Here is a 17,567-nt window from a genome sequence, read left to right on the forward strand (position 1 = left end):
TGTGTGTGTGTGTGTGTGTTGTGAAGGAAAGGGGTGGGGGAGGGATGGGAGGGAGAAATAGTCGACATATGAATGATGGCCGGTCAGTTCTATAAACCACGAACCGCCAATCCACTGTTTCTATCGGTGTGGATGATCAAATTGACAAAAAAAAAAGGTATTTTTTTTACTTTCCCTCCTGTCTCACACTTAGAATCTAGCTACCAGTTGTCCATTTTCTACTAAATATTGATGCGCTGAACACGAAATATCAACTTCATTTCCGTTGCAAATAAATAGTTTTTGAAATAGATCTAGATCTATCTGATTGTTTTTAATAGAAGATAGATGTGCTTTGGACCAATCCGGGGGGCCTGCCCCCCTGAGTGAGGCTGGGGGGGGGTTACGTTTTAACCATATAATTGATATTTAGTTAGGCCTAGGCTAGATTTGAAATTTTCTTGAAAATAATTGATTTGCGACAGTTTTAGTGGCATGTGTGATATGCGAAAATTTGCAGCAAACAGTTAAGTACGCACTTTGACCCCCGAAGCAGTGCATCTGTGTGCGTGAGTGAAAGTAAAAATTTACCAAACAAAAAAAAGAAGATGTTATAGCTCAAAAGTAAACTAATTTGGTCATCTACAAAGATGCTATGGCTATTTCACTTTTTTAATCGAACCGAACCACACCGGTCGCCATTTTGCCATTTTGTTTTGCCCGGAAGTTCTCGCCAGATCAAGGCGTATTTAATTAGCCTATAGAGAGCGGAAACGAAGCCTCTTTTCGCGTATCCAGGTCACCAGCTGATCGTGAAACGAGGCGCGGTAAACAAAGCTAATGGCGGCTGTCGGCAGTCGCAAGTCACCCGCAAGTGTAACTGGTGTTTTGCGGCAGTCTGCGTCCGTGCCAATTCAAGATCGCACAATTACCAGACCTAGATCAGGACCCGGACACTGATACTAGATCTAGATCTACAATCTATTATCTAATCTAGATCTAGATCTATATCTACATCTATATCTATATCTCTAGGATTCTAGATCTAGACTAGGTCTAGAGTCCAGGTATTCTAGATCTAGGCCCTAGATCTAGATCTAGATCTAGATCTAGATAGATCTAGATATCTAGTTAGGCCTAGATCTAGATAAGCCTAGATCTAGATCTAGATCTACACATAAGAAAAACGATATTAAATAAGGTTAATGAAAAGTACATGTGCAAATTCTTACATTTCAGGGTCCTTTGGAAAGCTAAAGAATGCTAGATCTAGATCTAGATTCTAGATCTAGATCTAGATTCTAGGTCTAGAAGGGCCTAATGTAGCGGGCCTAGTGGGTCTACTAGGACCTGATCTAGATCTAGATCTATCCTTGGGCCTTATTATCATAGCATAGACATATTATAATGTTTGCTTCTACACATTCCTTCCTCTAATTCTTCACAACACATGCGACAGTGCAGTCGATTAGCCTAGTTACTGTTCGTCCCGTCATGCCAGGACGAAACATTGTTGTTAAACCTTGGAGGACGAAACATTGTTAAACCTTGGAGGACGAAACATTGTTAAACCTTGGAGGACGAAACATTGTTAAACCTTGCTATAACTTATCTAGATCTAGCGAATAATACACGTTTTTCTGGGGGGGGCTCTGATCGTGGTCTATAGAGTTTAGAGTTACAGTGTTTGCCTCTCATTCAATAGGTCTGAAACATGACTGGGACAGACATTTTTCTTCTCTAAAGTTTTCTCTTTTCACCTCCCAGCTCAATATGTTTTAACATCTGTTTTCCTCCTCACTTTCTGCCCCCCCCCCCACACACACACCCCTTTTGCCTCCTCCTCTGGGGCTCCTGGCTCTTTCTGCAGCCTTTAACTACATGTACTACTACTGCCACTCATTGACTCCTTTTATCTGACTGCTGTCTTTCAGTCACCTGACCTTATGGTAAGTAAGATCTAACACCTAGCCTTCTCGGATAAGGGCGAAAAATTTCGGAGGTCCCGTGTGTAAGTTGCGCAAGTTAATTAAGGATCCCTTCGTATTCTTAAAATCAAAAGAGTAGGCTAGGCTTTGGCCCCCACCTGGGCAAAATTAAAAATTCCTACCAAAGTGAAAAAATTTAGTGTGCCCCGCCTGTTCATATGAGACCTATACTATATGCTGTCGCAGGCGCCGTAAAGCGCTTACCCCCCCCCCCCCCCTCCAAAAAAAAGAAAAGAAAAGAAAATACGCTATAACAGTGTTTAAAGTGGTCTGAATTTAAAGAATTTTTGGGGATCACCCAGTATTGATTTCCCCTTTAATTCTTCATCAGTTTGAGAGTGAGTGGGCATTGAAAATTCACTGATAAGTTCCATTTTAAAAAAGTTAAAAATTACATTATCATCGTCTTCATACTCACACACACACACACACACACACTCTCTCTCTCTCTCTCTCTCTCTCTCTCTCTCTCTCTCTCTCTCTCTCTCTCTCTCTCTCTCTCTCTCTCTCTCACACTGTAGACCTGGAGAATGCATCCGTAGGCTATGTACCGTGGCGCTTCGACTCCTCCTCTGCGGAACTGACTAGATAGAGTAGTGAACCATTTGTAGTATTTAATTCTTTTTAAAACTGAAGCTTCTCATCAGAATTAAACCAATCCAAATATGCCAGGCAAGATTCAAGTTTATTGTATGAAAACTAGACTGCATCCGAGATGGGAGTAGGCCACCTAAGAAAAGGCACTCAAATGCCTTCCGTTTTAATTATCTCTTTAAACAAACACCCCCCCCCCTTCCCCTTCCCCCCTGCTTATTTCTTTACCAGTCCCGCCCCCCTTAAAACCTCTATTAAAACTTTTTAAATAAAAACTTTTCTTTTTTCTTTTTTTTTGGGGGGGGGGGGGGGGGGGTTAGATGTGGGATGAATGTCATTTAACTATCCAAAAAAGATTTTAATTTTAAAATCTCCAGTAGATGTACTTTCTCAAAACTGTTAATCAATCAAGCACTTTTCTCTTTTATGAAATGAAACTAAAGGAGTAGACCTAGATCTATATTCTAAATCTATGAATTTTGCAACATTTAACTGCACACGTGAGAATATGGGCCTCCACAGTGTATTATTTATTGTGAGCCCCGGTCTATAGTATAGGCCTACCTGTAAAACTCTGTGTTACAAACTCTGAGTTTTTCGCACTCCTACCAAAAAGTTATAATATATTTCTGATGTAAAAGATAAAAATGGGTAATGAATTTAGAATTATCGGAAGGCTGACTTTGGTTCTCAAGATAGTAAGTCACCTATACGTGTACCATGGAAATGCATTGTCACAATTGTGCGCTGAGCAATTTGAACTGTGGAAATTTGCATATTGAACAATTCTAGTGCTGAATGCTGTGCCCATGCTGTTTACTGTTCCAAACCCTCCAAAATAAATAATTATTGTTCCCTCCAGGCCAGTTCCAAAGGATACAGGTCCTGTCCATGACAAAAGATCAAGTGTCTGCAATGTGATGTGAGAGTTTTGAAGAAGAAATTAAAAGCGGAAAAAACAAACCTTGACATCTAAGAAGACTGCTGTAATAGATCTACTACGGAATACATGTAACAAAATTAAAGAGACAAAGAAATTACAAAGCTTACTTAATTATTTAAGGAAGTGCTAGCTTGACCCTGTCAGGACCACCCTTGAAGTTTGTAATGTCCCAAATGTATGTGCCTGACAGAGAAGTATGGACAAAAGAATCAACAAGAGACAATGCATAAGGCAAAGCAGTCTAAGATTAGTAAGAAAGACTGTCACATTCACCCACTTGTAAGAGCCAGTTTCAGTAAAGTGCTATTAAGACATGAAAGATGCATAACGTGTTCATATTATATAATATTGATTATAAAGGCCCCTGGTGGGTTCGATCTGTCGCATTGTATTCTTGATTTTATTCATATGCCTAGCCTACACAAAACGAAATCTGTTTTCTGTTTCTACAGTTTGTTGCATTTCCTCATCATTGCCTCTATAGGAGATCTATATGCTATTGCATGCTCTCTTTCTTTTCTCGCCAACTCTTCCCTACCCACAGTACAGACCCCATGCATGGCTAATATAATGTAACTAATTAATAAAATAAGTAAAAATGTATTAACCTTTATTAGGCTATCTTAGATTAAAACTGCTTATGTTGTAAGCTAGATCAAAGTTATATTTAGGCTAAGGCAGGCATATTTTTATTATGCTGGAAGCCTACAGATCTAGATCTAGATGACTTTTTTTTCTTATGTAACTACTGACACTGACTAGATTTTTTAGATTAGATCTCTCGAATCTAGATCTAGATAATCTAGATGTAGATATGTAGATGTAGATCTAGATCTAGTTTTCGGTCTACGTTATCAAGACATGTATATTGGCTTTATGCCAGATCAACATTATTTTATAACTAGGCCTGGATCTAGAATTCAATTTTTAAATCTGTTGTCCTGTTTTCTTCCACATGTGTAAATTTTTCTGTATGCCAGAAGAGTATAGATTGTAGAGGCAGTGTTTACAAATATGCAACCTTGGCCAGTTCTCTGATTGCGCTAGACCTAAGCCGCAGAAAGCTAGGCCTAGGCCCCTCTAGATACGACGCGCTTCGTTTCGATAAGGCCTAGGCCTCGCTAGGCCTAGGCTAGACGCGACGCGCTTCGCTGTCGATACCGCGCCTGGTTATTTTTAGCTCGCGTCTCAGCGGTCACGTTCGCAAATGCACTGTTGTCACGGACCGCGAGGCCTCGTTTCCTGTCTCTATATTTTAGTGTCTGATCAAGGGTACTCTTTGACCCCTCTCTCTCTCTCTCTCTCACTCTCTCTCTCTCTCTCTCTCTCTCTCTCTCTCTCTCTCTCTCTCTCTCTCTCTTTCTCCCCCCTCCCTCTGATCTCTCTCTCTGATCTCTCTCTCTCTCTCTCTCTCTCTCTCTCTCTCTCTCTCTCTCTCTCTCTCTCTCTCTCTCTCTCTCTCTCTCTCTCACTGCCCGCAGACAAAATTGCACGCTTTCAATACAAGAGCGCTGGTACATTTGTTTACACCGATATATCCCGATGAATGTGTTGGGCGCGATCTGTCGATTTGCACGATCCATCGACCGCGCAACACATTTGGTTGATCGAGGAAACGCGCGACACTCCATCGATTGTTGCGCATTCTGTTGATCAGCGGATCGCGCAGCGCTTTTTGTCGATCCGTGAAATATATACTTACTGCGCATTCTGTCGATAAACTATGATGATGAGGTGAATTTAAAAAAAAGAAAATTGGTTTACACTCCTGGTGAGAATAGCTAATATAGGCCTAAGCTAAGGCTCGTCTTCTCTCCTCAGGTAAAGTATTATGAGCTGAGAATAGAGGTGGCCTTTGACTTCGAGGAAAAGATTTTTTTTTTTTCAACGCAATCTTATTTAAAAAATAGAGTCATTCCGAAATTTAAATTCTAATTTATTAAAAAAGACTAGATCTAGTTACAGCTTCAATTCGATTTTTTCACGCAAGTAGGGTACACTGATCAGGCTTATTCGATGTAACAAATATAAAATGTTGAAGCCCTAATGAATTAAAAGATGTTTTGTCAGCTTACGACGGAGCGCCTGACAGAGACCTTCCAATTTCCAACTCCTTGGATCTCCAAAATTAGGCATTAAATAAGGCAAGGAGAATTTCTTTAAAAAGTCCTCCAACAAAAAATGCTCTAAGTTCTGGGAAAAATGATATAGGCTTAAGTCATCCTATAGTCCTACATCAACGGTGTAAACAGCCCCTGTTGATTCCAATCATTGTGAATTGACTGTTGCAGAAAAAAAGCCCTAAACGCCTAAGTTAACGAGCCAGTGATTGGGGAGGACTTCCGTAACCAGCGACCGTTACGAATCTGATTAGAATAGATAGAGGGTAATTAAGGTTAGAAGACTCGATAGGGGATGGGTCAGGTTTAGGCTTAGATCTAGCTCTTTTCTTTATTGTGTTTGTTGGGGTGGTCGCTCGTTACGGAGGTCCTTCCAGTGATTGTGTTAAACATATGTTGAAACTTAATCAGTCTGTGCCTTTTTTAATGGGAAAATTTGAGTCATCTTTTAATCCCTTTTGTTCAGAAGACTCGTACACCAAGGTGAACTTTCTTCTTGTGCGGTAGTGATATATGAGGATGGGAAGAGAAAGGTGTCCAGAAAGAATTTAAGGAGAAAAGAAGTAGAAAATATAATTCAATTAAAAGCAGGCCAAGAGAGAGAGGTGTCAATTTTGACTTGAAACAATGTCTTACGATGATGTCCAAAGTAGAGAAGCTCTCAGACACATTGATGAACAGTGCAGGTATAAAATATGGAACGATTTTGATTAGCCCCCACTAGGGTATCTCATGGTTTGTCACTTTCAGACCAGCAGGCCAATGTCAAATGATGAGAAGAAAGTGGGCTCTTTGGTGTGGTTTGCTCCTTAATCTTTCCTATCAAACTTAAACATCTATCGCCCTAAATCTCTCCTCTTTATTTTCTTTGCATGTTACTTTCTAGTAACACTTCTTATCTTTGGCACTTACACGTGTCGAGATGTGGAGCTATTGGTATAATTTTATAGCTTGTTCAGTTTTCTTGCTTTCGGTGAAAAACATTACTGAATAGAAGTTGAGATATTTGAGATTGAAGGAGGCGGGGTTCGCCTGGTTTCAGAGGCTTGGTGAAAAAATGACCACCAAAGTTCCGTGACTTCCGACGCTTAAGAGTCCTTGGAAATGGCAAATTTACCTATTTTGTGCCTTTAATCGAAGTTTTTCAGTAGTCAAAAAACAAAAAATGAGATAGAAATTGCCAATCGGGTGGGAAAATGCCTTTTTTTTTCTTTCGATGTCATTATTTTGACGCTTGATCTCACCACGATGCCTCACGTATATGACTTATTTGTTTTGCAAGTGTTGTAAAACTTTTCATCATCTTAAAATGTAAGATCTGGATCAGTATATCAGTGATCATATTGTTCACCATTCCTCTCTCTGCTCGGGTGCTCTCAAAAAACGAATATTATCCTGGTATTTCCGTCTGTTCAGGTTTTCCGAATAAGTTGTTCTGGCCCTCTCTTGTTTGCCTTCAATTTTTCCAGTGAGTGTAAGATTAAGATGTTAAAAGCTTGTATATATGTTGATTTCAGGTGTCCTAGAATCTGCATTTGTCACTTCCGTATTGTTTTTATTTTCAGTACTCTTTCATCTTTCCTTCCTTAAAATTCTCAAAAGTCTTCTAAGAAATCACATTTCTGTTACTTCTATTCTATTTTCACTATCTCTGGTAATTGTCCAGCATTCACAACGGTAAAGAAGGGTTGACCATACACAGACTATAAAACTCTGATTTAAAAACTTTTTAAGAACTAAGAAAAGAAAGGATTTGGGAGAAACAAATTTGCTGAGGACTTGCTATCCCCAAACAGTTCGAAATAACTGTTCTTTTGGGAAATTATCTTTGTGTGTCACTGTTACAACATAATTCAGGAAATTGCTAGGATTGAAGGTAGCATCTGAAGTTTGCAAGGTCTGTTAAAAACAGTGGAAGATTTTCGTAGGTGGCTGTTCTGATGGATGAGTTGTTCCCTGGAGTGGTTCACGATACTGCAGTTGCACACATATTTCTAACGACCATCTGTCTGAGACAGCCACCTGTACAAATGACCACTTCCCATTTTCCCTTCTTGCACTTTTTAAATATTATGACACTGTCCATAATGTCTACCTGTCTAAGACAACCACTTTTCTCCTCGACTATGGGTGGCCGTGTTGGACAATTTTGACTGTAACTGCAATTAGTTTCATTGATTGGGGAGAGAAATCTTGACCTGGAGCATGCTTTTTTTAAAAAACTTTACGGGACTACTATAATTTTAAAAGGTGTGATTTGTATCACACTACTCAAAAAGCAAGAACTCTAAACTTGCTCTACCATCTCGCTTTAAATCCCATGATCATGGATTGGATTCCCAGTGTTGTGCTTGGTAGAACATTTGTGTGATTTTTGGAAGGTAATTTGTCCTACTTTCATCAGTTCATCCTGATACAAATGGTGGGCAATATGCAAAGATGGAATGGCATATTATGAGAACTGTAGCAGTCAGTGTGACATGTTTCTTCAAAGTTTGAATCAAGGGAACATATTATGAAGGCATAAGATTTGCAGCCTTCTGTTAGAAGGAATAGGAGACTATATTCTTCGATTTTCGTATATTTGTGGTGCTTATTTAGGGATGTGTGAAGCTTCACATACATTTTGATTTTGTCTTTGACTACCAAGAAAAGTTTCTGTGCTGGTGTTCTACTTGAGCAATTTCACAAGCAGCGATGTTGTTATCCATCCAGATAAGCAGTGGTGAGATTTCACACCCATGCATCACCCTAACCATCTGCACTGCTCAGGGCTCATACGGATAGGTTAATAGCTAACACCCCCTCTCCCCCCAATTGAGCTGGCAAAGCATTTTCAATCTTTGACAAGTCAAAATACTTCGAAGGGTAGGAATTTCTCTTCCCATTTCCGGGTTGAACAGGTTTCTGTGTTAAATAGAGGTTATCAACAATTGAGGATTTATCAAGGGAGGAATGGGGAGATATTTTTTTATGGCAGAATTCCATCCTGGACAGGTTTTCGTTGAGGCAAGACTGACTCTCTCTACTCTATATATAGATCTATCATATATGTATATATATCATATTTATGCGTTATGATGAGCTGTGTAAATAAATGCAATCATTGCTATATAAGTGTTACATAAATAAATGCTCTCAATGATAAATGCGATGATTAGCTGCATATAATAACACTATTAAAACTGAAACAATGTTTTTACAAATGAGTGAATATTTGGGGAAACAGTCATTTTTATTTCTATTCTAAGTTAAAGTGATCTGAGAGAAATGAAACATTTTCCTGAATGTCCACACAAATGAACTGGTCAAAAGAATTGAAGAGGAGCTAGATCAAACTATAAAAATGTATGCAAGATTGTCTTTACTATATAAAAGACAATACAGTATTGTAATACGATCTCAAGAAGTGGCGGTCATAAAAGTGTGTTCAAATTAGTTCTGTAGTGAGAGGAGCTCCAAAATTGTATAGCTCCGTTGTGGTGAAAGAAAGCAGTTTAAGGTGATGGTCACAGTCTCTGTTGCATTGGGTCAGTCTCAAATTAACAGTTTATCCTATGCTTGCATGTACACATACATTCTATTTGGCTTAACATTACAATAACATAATCTGCAACGGAAAAAGCTTTTCCTGCCCACATTTGAAGCTGTAATTAATAACTTCATTGTGGTAGCCTGACAGGATTGTCATGTTTTTCAGACGCATTTGGTAACTCTTTGCCTTACATTTTAGTAGGAATAAATATATATATACATGTTTATATAATTAATCAACCAACCCTATCATTTCCGTAGAATAAGAATGACCGCCCTGAGCCCTAATATTAATATATGGGAAAGTAGAGATTAAGTAGTGGGGTTAGGTCGGGAAGTCTTAATGTTATTTAGTTGTTGTTTAGTCTTAACAGAGATTGAACACTGTGACTTGTGATGTCTGCTTCTCACCCTCAAGATTGATGAACTTACTCAGTTTGTTTGGAAATTGGACTTTTGGTTATACAAATTTCTTATTTTAAAAAAAAGCAACACCCCCCCCCCTAAAAAAACCAACAAAAAAACCCCAACAACATAGAAAGAATTCAGTGATTTCCAATTCTGATATTTTTTAAAGGTTTAAAATTGGTCAGGGGAATTGTGTACCATTTTATTGAAGTGTTGGCATCAGGATAGCGTTGCTGATCTACAAAAATTGCATAGGCCTATAAAACCTTACATACGAGGGGCATACCAAAAGTTTTTTTTTTACATATCCATGAAGAAATAAAGATAGAAAGCTGAAATTTGGAGTGAAAGTCAACAATTATCTTCCTAGAATGCATGTAAATTTTGGGGAATTTCTGATTGCTGGTTTCAACACCAGCGCACTGTAAGTGAATGGTGGTATGTTGTTCTCCAGTTTGAACATAAAAATGGAGAAAATTGAGCACAGGGCAGTAATCAAGTTTTTGTTCTCGCAAGGCAAGCAACTATAGGATATTTTTACGGAGATGCATGATGCCGTTTTTGGTACTGATTGCCCATCCTATGCTGTGATGAAAATTTTGGGGTAAATAATTCAAATACGGATTCATGGACATTGAAGAGGACCGCAGTAATGGTCGCCCAGTGACAGCGACAACAGAAGAGAATGTGTTGAAAATCAAAGAACTTGTGTTGTCTGATAGGTTGGTGACAGTCAAACGTTGGAGCAAAGAAACTAGGATTAACATTGGTTCAGTTGAATGAATCTTAAATGAACTTTTGAATATGACCAAGTTTTCTGCGAGATGGGTCTCACGTTTGTTGACCCTTCCTCAAAAAGTGCAATGTGTGCATTGTTGTCGAAAATTTCTTGGTCTGTATGAAAAGGATGAAGGGGGCTCTCGCGGCCTAGAGGTTAAGGTGTTGGCCTCTCATTCAAAGGTCCCATAAAACGCTTACCAAAAAAAAAAGGATGAAACTAAATTTTTGGAACGACTTGTAATCATGGATGACGCATGGGTCCTCCACTACGATCCTGAGTCAAAATCTGCATCAATGCAGTGGAAATCGCCCTTGTCTCCAACACTTAGTCTGTAAAGAAGAAGGAAAAGGTAAAGCCGTCAAGTGGAAAAGTTATGCTATCAGTTCTTTGGGACCAAGAAGGAGTGATTATGACAGACTATCTTGAAAATGGACATACGATCACCGGAGACCTTTATTCAAACCAGATTTTAAAAATTATGAGAGGCTATAAAAGAAAAACGTAGAAGAAAGATCCGAAAAGGCATTTTGCTGCTTCACGACAACGCGCCAGCACACACTTCAAGATAAGCTACCGAAACTGCGCTATAAAGTGGCTTAGAAATTTTGCCACATCCACCCTTTTCTCCAGATTTAGCCTCGTCTGACTCTTTTTTTAAATTTCCCAAACTGAAAAGGTTTTAAAAGGAAGGTGTTTTGAAAGTGATGATGAGGTCAAAGAAGCAGTATAGGGCTGGCTGTTTTCTTACAAAGAGAGGGTCTTCTGTTCTCAAGGTCTTTTCAAGGTCATACACCGAGGGCAAAAATGTATAACTGTGGGAGGTGACTACAAAGAGAAAGATTAAGGTTAGTACCAAATTTCAGCTTTCTACCTTTATTCCTTCATGGTCAGGTAAAAAACATTTATGCCCCTCGTATTATATTAGTAAATGTCGAAATGTCACAAATTTAAATAGGCCTATCATTTGAATTGCTCCTATATGAGTAGACTGACTTGTTACGTCAAAACTGATTTGATAATAATTTTAATAATGCAGATCATGTCTAAAAAAGTGCTCACTCTTGTACAATATAGCTCAAGGCGCTTCACAGTACGCTTATCTTGACACAAAATTCACGTGCATAAATTGTGCAACAGGTAAACAGACACTCATATACTCATACATGAGCCTTTGCCAATAGGTTGCGGTTTCTTAATATACCTTACAAAATCCTTTCCTATTTCAATAAAAATGGTGCTACAGCTTTGAAAATTGTAATGTTGTATGTGCTTAATATGATGTTTCAGCTGTCGGGCCATCAGAAGAAATCTTACAATTATTTTTAGTTCTGAAATCGACGTGTGGAGTTCGTAATGTGTGTGTTGTCAAGTTTCAACAATGAAATAATTGCTCAGAAACTCGTCCTTCACTACTATAACTATATTATTTGTGGTGCTATATCAGGAATAATGATATCTTAAGCTGTTTTTTCTTTGTGAGCTTTCTAGATTTTCATTTTCGAGCATAATTCGTGTAGTCATTTCGCAAGGCAACTTCGACTCCCTGTGACTTCATTTCTATCGGCCATTTTGGGGCCTTGGAACGAGCATAATATCGTTCAACGTTTACTCTCTTCCCTGACTGATTCCGAGGCTGTGACCGTATGCAATTTTGCAGAAAATGGAAATCCCGCGACGCCTCGTGCTCTGTCATCATTTGTTATGTTCGAAAGAACCAATCAGAAAACGAGAAGTAATAAGGGTGGAGTAACATGCATTGTTCCTGTCGATCCATTCAAAGCGTATCGTTGTGCGATGTAAAACGGCGAGAAGAATAAACGATGGATGAGACGAATCCATTTAAGTTTTCTTATATCGTCATCAAATCTAAACATACTATGTTTGAAAATTTAAACCAAGTAATGGTTAACATCACACTGCATTTCAATGGTCAAGTAGTGGTTGATCTAGATGCAACCACGCAAGCTTGGCTAGATGTCAACGAGAGGGGAAAATTTGATGTTAATTGATGATATGTTCCAAAATGGTGACAGACATTTATCCACTATGATGACTATGATGTGTCATCATGGTTATGTTCGAAAGATATTTGGTATTTTGCGTTAGAGTCATAGTAAAATGTGAATTAAGTGATATTTTTTCACCATTAGCATGCATTAAGAGTCAAACTGAATCTCCTGAATCTTTGTTTGCCAAAATTTTCAAAAACTGAATTAAAATAAATGAAAATGGAAAGTTCTTCATTTCTTTCGGACATAACTATGATGACACAAATGCGAACACATAGACATTCAGAATTTCTTTTTCTGTGATTTTATATGCTCTTCATCCTTATGTTTGAAAATTAAAGCAGTGAGGAAACTATTAAAATAATTTTATGTTCCGTAAATTACTTTTCAGGGGTTTTTTTCTTTTTGTGTCATCATGGTTCTGTTCGAAAGATTTTAGATATTTTGCAGAGATTCATTGTAAAATTTGAATTAAGTGGCATTTTTTCATGATTAACAAGCATTGTGAGTCAAACTGAACCTTCTGATTCGTTGTTTGCCCAAATTTTCATAAAAGAAATTAAGATAGGAAGACGGAAAGTTTTTCATTTCTTTCGGACATAACTATCACAAATGCAAACACAACGGCATTCAAAATTTCTTGTTTCTCTGATCCTCACCATTTTATATGCTCTTCATGTTTATGTTTGAAAATTAAAGCAATAAGAAAACTGTAAAAATAATTTTGTATGGACAAATTCTTAAAAAATGTGTCATCATAGAATCATAGTTACGTCCGAAAAAATTTGTCTTGACGTTATGTAACACCAGTTACACAGCTTATCATGCTGTCTGAAGGTCTGTTAATACATGTTTTTGTAGGAGGAGATATACATGAATAGAAAAATTCAAGTAGAAACGAAATATTAAAAACTTTATTATCAACCCTCTGTGCTACATTTTAGGTACCCACCTATTTGCAAAAGCTCACATGTACTATCACAACACAATAAATGACAATATGCACATCATATTATGAACATAATATAAGAGTACTGAGAATAAGAAGGACAAGCAGTCAAGATGGCATGTCATGGAGTGCGTTTTTAATTAAGTTTTAAAATTTTTTCTCTGATCAGGTATCCTTCAACTTTGCATCCATCGACTTTGTATCCCTCAAATGTTATGGGATAGAGTTCCAGATAGATATAGTTGGATAAGGAAAAACCTTCCAATGAGTTTCTAGGTGCTCCCATTCTCACAAGAGACTGATCTCCTGATCTTCGAGAGATGTTTTAAGAGCCCATGGCCATGCTTATTCTCATTATAATCCCTATTAATTTTGACTCACATGCCTCTTATATAATCAAATTCTCCAAGTTGTTTTTAACCTTCTCTCCCCGCCCCTTCCACCCCTCTCTCCCTTATTTCAGCATTTTGAAACTCGAGGAAGTCGTTTTCTACCATCAGGAAGATGGAATCGTCAAATGACCTTGGGAATACTGACACTGTGGGACCAAATGGTCTGGAGTTTATCTTTGAAGGTGGAAAAGGTAGATGTTTTGTCTGTAATGTCGAGTTCACCTCAAGAGCACTGGCTGATCAACATTTGTCTGGACAGAAACACATGAAAAAATGCCAAAACCTACGTCCATTTGATTTCTCTAGACCTCCAGCTCCTTTGCAGAGAAGCAATGCTACAATCCAGGCTTCAGTGCCCAGCTCATTAGAAATTTGTCCCTCTTCAGTTGGAGGAACCCTTGGCCCAGGTGGCAAAGTGTATGAAATGCATGGTTCACAAGGTATTTGTTATGTCTGTAATGTTGAACTGTCATCACCTCTGATGGAAGAAAGCCACATCAATGGTCAAAAACATCAGAAGAAAGTGGCAGCTCTCTCTGGTTCCAGTGTAGAAAATAGTGGTCCTCAGCCTGTTGATGCAAGCCAAACACAGAACCTGCTTAAAGGAATGGCCAGTGGAAAATTGCTCATGTGTTCTGTATGTTCAGTGGGTTTTTCTGGACCACAGAATGCTCAACAACATTTTCAGGGTGCCAAACATCTGAAAAAATTGGCCCAGTTGAATTTGTTAGGTAAATTAAGCACAGATTTCAGCAGTGACCCAGACCAGACTGAAGTAAAAGAAGTTTGGACCCCAGTGACTCAACAAAGCATGTCATCGCACAGTTTTAGCACAAGCAGTTCAAACAAGACTTTATTAGCTCATAGTTTGCCAGCACCCGTCACTGATGTTGTCACATCTGTTCAGGTGAGCGAACATATTGCTTCGAATGAACAGAATAGTTTACAGTTAGGACTTGTACTCACCTCTCCTGTACAGTTCACAACAAAACCCTCAGTTGACTCAGGAGAAAGACAGAAACCTGAACCAGTAACTGCTGCAGGTCTAGAAGGAGGCCGTGGTGATCACTCAAATAGTAGTTTCCAAAGGGCCATCAGTGTGTCATCAGAAGAAAATGTTGTCACCAACGAATCTAATGTGAAGAACCAGCAGATGGATAATTTTTGTTCAAACCTGAACGAGTCCCCAAAGTTGAAGGACAAAGATAATATCATTAGGAGCATCAGTACCAGTGATGGGAATAGTTTTCCTGTGTCTGAAACAAGTGGTGGTTTTGGAGACTCAAGTTTAACCTCAAGCATAACAGATAATTGGTTAATTGGACAGAATAGAGCAGTTGGAAACCCAGAGAGTACTGCTCGGACTACCTTAAGTCATGAGGGAAATCAGCAGCATCTTCCGTCATGTTCAGATGGTCATGGTATGGATATTGGCCAACGACAACACTTTGTGATATGCACTAAAGATCGTGTAACTGAAACAAGAGTACAGCAGGTGCATTCTCCTTTTGATGTGGGACTGAACTCTGAAGGGTATACTTTCAATGGTGTTAAAGGATTCTGTTATGCATGCCAAGTGGATTTGACTTCTCTTCAATTAGCTAAACAGCATGTCAATGGCCAAAAGCACAAGAAGAAGGTTGATTTGTACAAACAAGCCCAGACTGTTTCAGGACAAGTTGGTTTTGGCCAGTACTTGCCTTCAGGGGCACAGACCCCATTGGCCCCATCAGACTCTCAGCATGATAGAAGAGATGAAACCTACTATTTCTCCCAGCTGCAGGGTAGAGGCTACTGCCAAGCATGCAACATTGAGCTAACTTCATATCAACACTGTCAACAACACATCAATGGCAGCCAACACCGACGGCGACAACTGAAACTTAGTGAAGAGAGTGAAGAGTTTCCCCTCTCTTGTGAAGTTTGTGCAAAAAGTTTCACAGGGCAAGAAAGTGCTGCTCAGCACTTCGCTTCTGCAAAGCATAAACAGAAAGTGGATGTTATAAATGAGTGCAAGACCCTTGAGTATTTACAGCATGGCCGCAAAGTCAGAAAAGACGGAAGCATTTGGTATGCCTGTGACATTTGCAAGTGCCTGATGAACACCATTGAGCAATTTCAGTTCCACAAGAAAAGTCCCCGGCATCAGAGTGAACTTCAGAAGTGCTCCAACAGCGGTGTAAATGCTCCTGAAACAGATCTCAGTCATGCCTCTGGAGGTGATGCTAAGTCTGTGCCAGGGTCCCCTGAAGTATCTGCTATTTTGTCTGGAAGCAATGGTGGTTCTGAGCCCAGAGCGGAGACTGCAATGAGCCCCAGGGTGCAAAATACAATACAGTCTGTACTGGAGCAACATTACAAGGTGTTGACGTTTGGACGCGAGCCGTCGGTCACTCCACATGTTGATGACAGGAGAAACTTTCAATACGGCTCTAAAGACTGTCATAGAGGTGGGTTTCGTTTGAGGAGCAATCTCTACGTATAAGGGCAAAATCATTAGTAAATTAAGCTTTCTGATTTGTAGGAATTAGGATGCTTCCTGACTTTCAACAGTAGATATTTATATGATTTAAATATTAGAGGAAGGCAGCCTCAATTTGATATTGGCTCTCTTTATTTTTAACTGGTCGAAAGTAAACTTTTTATCAGCAATGTAGTAGGAAAGAGCAGATTTTTTACAGAATTTGAAAGAGTCAAAAATGCCTTTAAAGACTTTATTGAAATGAAAGTGAATTGATTTATTAAGAAGAAAGTCGACTTAAGATGCCCATTTCCCCAAACTGTTTCTTTCATTTTTGGGGACTACAGCTGTATTAACTAGAACATTATTTCTTCCTTCACTTCTGCACAAGTATGAGGTTTTCATCATATTCATGTTAATTAAAAAACAAATAATTGGTATGGTATCAATAACAGCTCAGCCATCATTTTAAATGTAAGAGAAATTATTTTCTGATGTTGCAATCTAGGCAAATAGGTAATCTGCATTTATGAAAAGATGTGTGGCATGGTATAAGCTATTTTGATTGATGAACTGTATATTATAACAAAGTTTAGAAATATTTTTATGTAGGTTGTGATAGGTGGGTGACAAATTTCAGAAAGCTGTACATTCTTGAAGCATTGCTGTCATTCTGGAAATACGTTTGTGTGACTCAGGAAAGGGTACGGAGGTCACATAAGCTTAATGTGAGAAAACGGGGAATATAAATATAGTGTAAAATCTTATTCTGCGGAAAATTGAGGTCCATCAGGTTATCACTTCACCAGCCATTTTACTTCTTTCTCACAAAATACTTTACACCAATTCTACTTCGGAGCATGTTTTTGAAAGCTTTTATAAAAACACATGTTCTTTTTGTAACATTACAAAGTGGCTTTGATTTTTTCCAGTTGATCACCTTATAAAATGGACTCTCTGGTCTCCCATACGTTCCATACAAAACCCCTGCATATTTTATACTGATATTTTCATTGTTAATTCTCCTGTCTACCAACCTTTAGTTTGCATGGATTTCTAGCTGGGAAGAAGTGGAAGTAGTGAGTATCTCGACTAACCTTCTGGTTACTGAGTTCATTTTTTAACATTGCATCTTGATCCCAGAAATGTCTTTCTACTTGTAATCTGGACATTGTGAGGGACCCGTATAATTATTTTTTCTTTGATTCATAATTTTATTGAGCATTTTGGGTGTTCAGTGTTCTCCCTGTGATTCTACATTGCTGTATTAGATAAAAAAGATTTATAAGCTCTATTATTTTTTAAGAGATACAAATGTTTCTCTTGAGGTTTAATTTCCACGAAACTTTAAAGAAGTTTTGCTCAAATACAGTTGGTCCAGCCCCCACCCACAAAAATGACCATATCTC

General features: G+C 38.6%; 2 protein-coding genes across 5 annotated transcripts in view; both read left to right on the forward strand.

Annotated features, from left to right (window-relative positions):
* Positions 1–17,567, forward strand: part of LOC101845577 — a 68,756-nt gene that overhangs the window by 7,421 nt on the left and 43,768 nt on the right. The gene's annotated exons all lie outside the window — the stretch shown is intronic.
* The window catches only part of LOC101845957, a 54,529-nt gene that overhangs the window by 6,378 nt on the left and 30,584 nt on the right, over positions 1–17,567 (forward strand). Inside the window, exon 2 of the mRNA XM_005108818.3 lies at positions 13,769–16,147. Coding sequence (XP_005108875.1) covers positions 13,810–16,147 — 2,338 coding nt within the window. The 5' untranslated portion in view covers positions 13,769–13,809. The remainder of the gene's footprint in view (positions 1–13,768; positions 16,148–17,567) is intronic.

This window comes from Aplysia californica, unplaced genomic scaffold (genome assembly GCF_000002075.1).
Source record: "Aplysia californica isolate F4 #8 unplaced genomic scaffold, AplCal3.0 scaffold00723, whole genome shotgun sequence".
Classification (NCBI taxonomy): Eukaryota; Metazoa; Mollusca; class Gastropoda; order Aplysiida; family Aplysiidae; genus Aplysia; species Aplysia californica.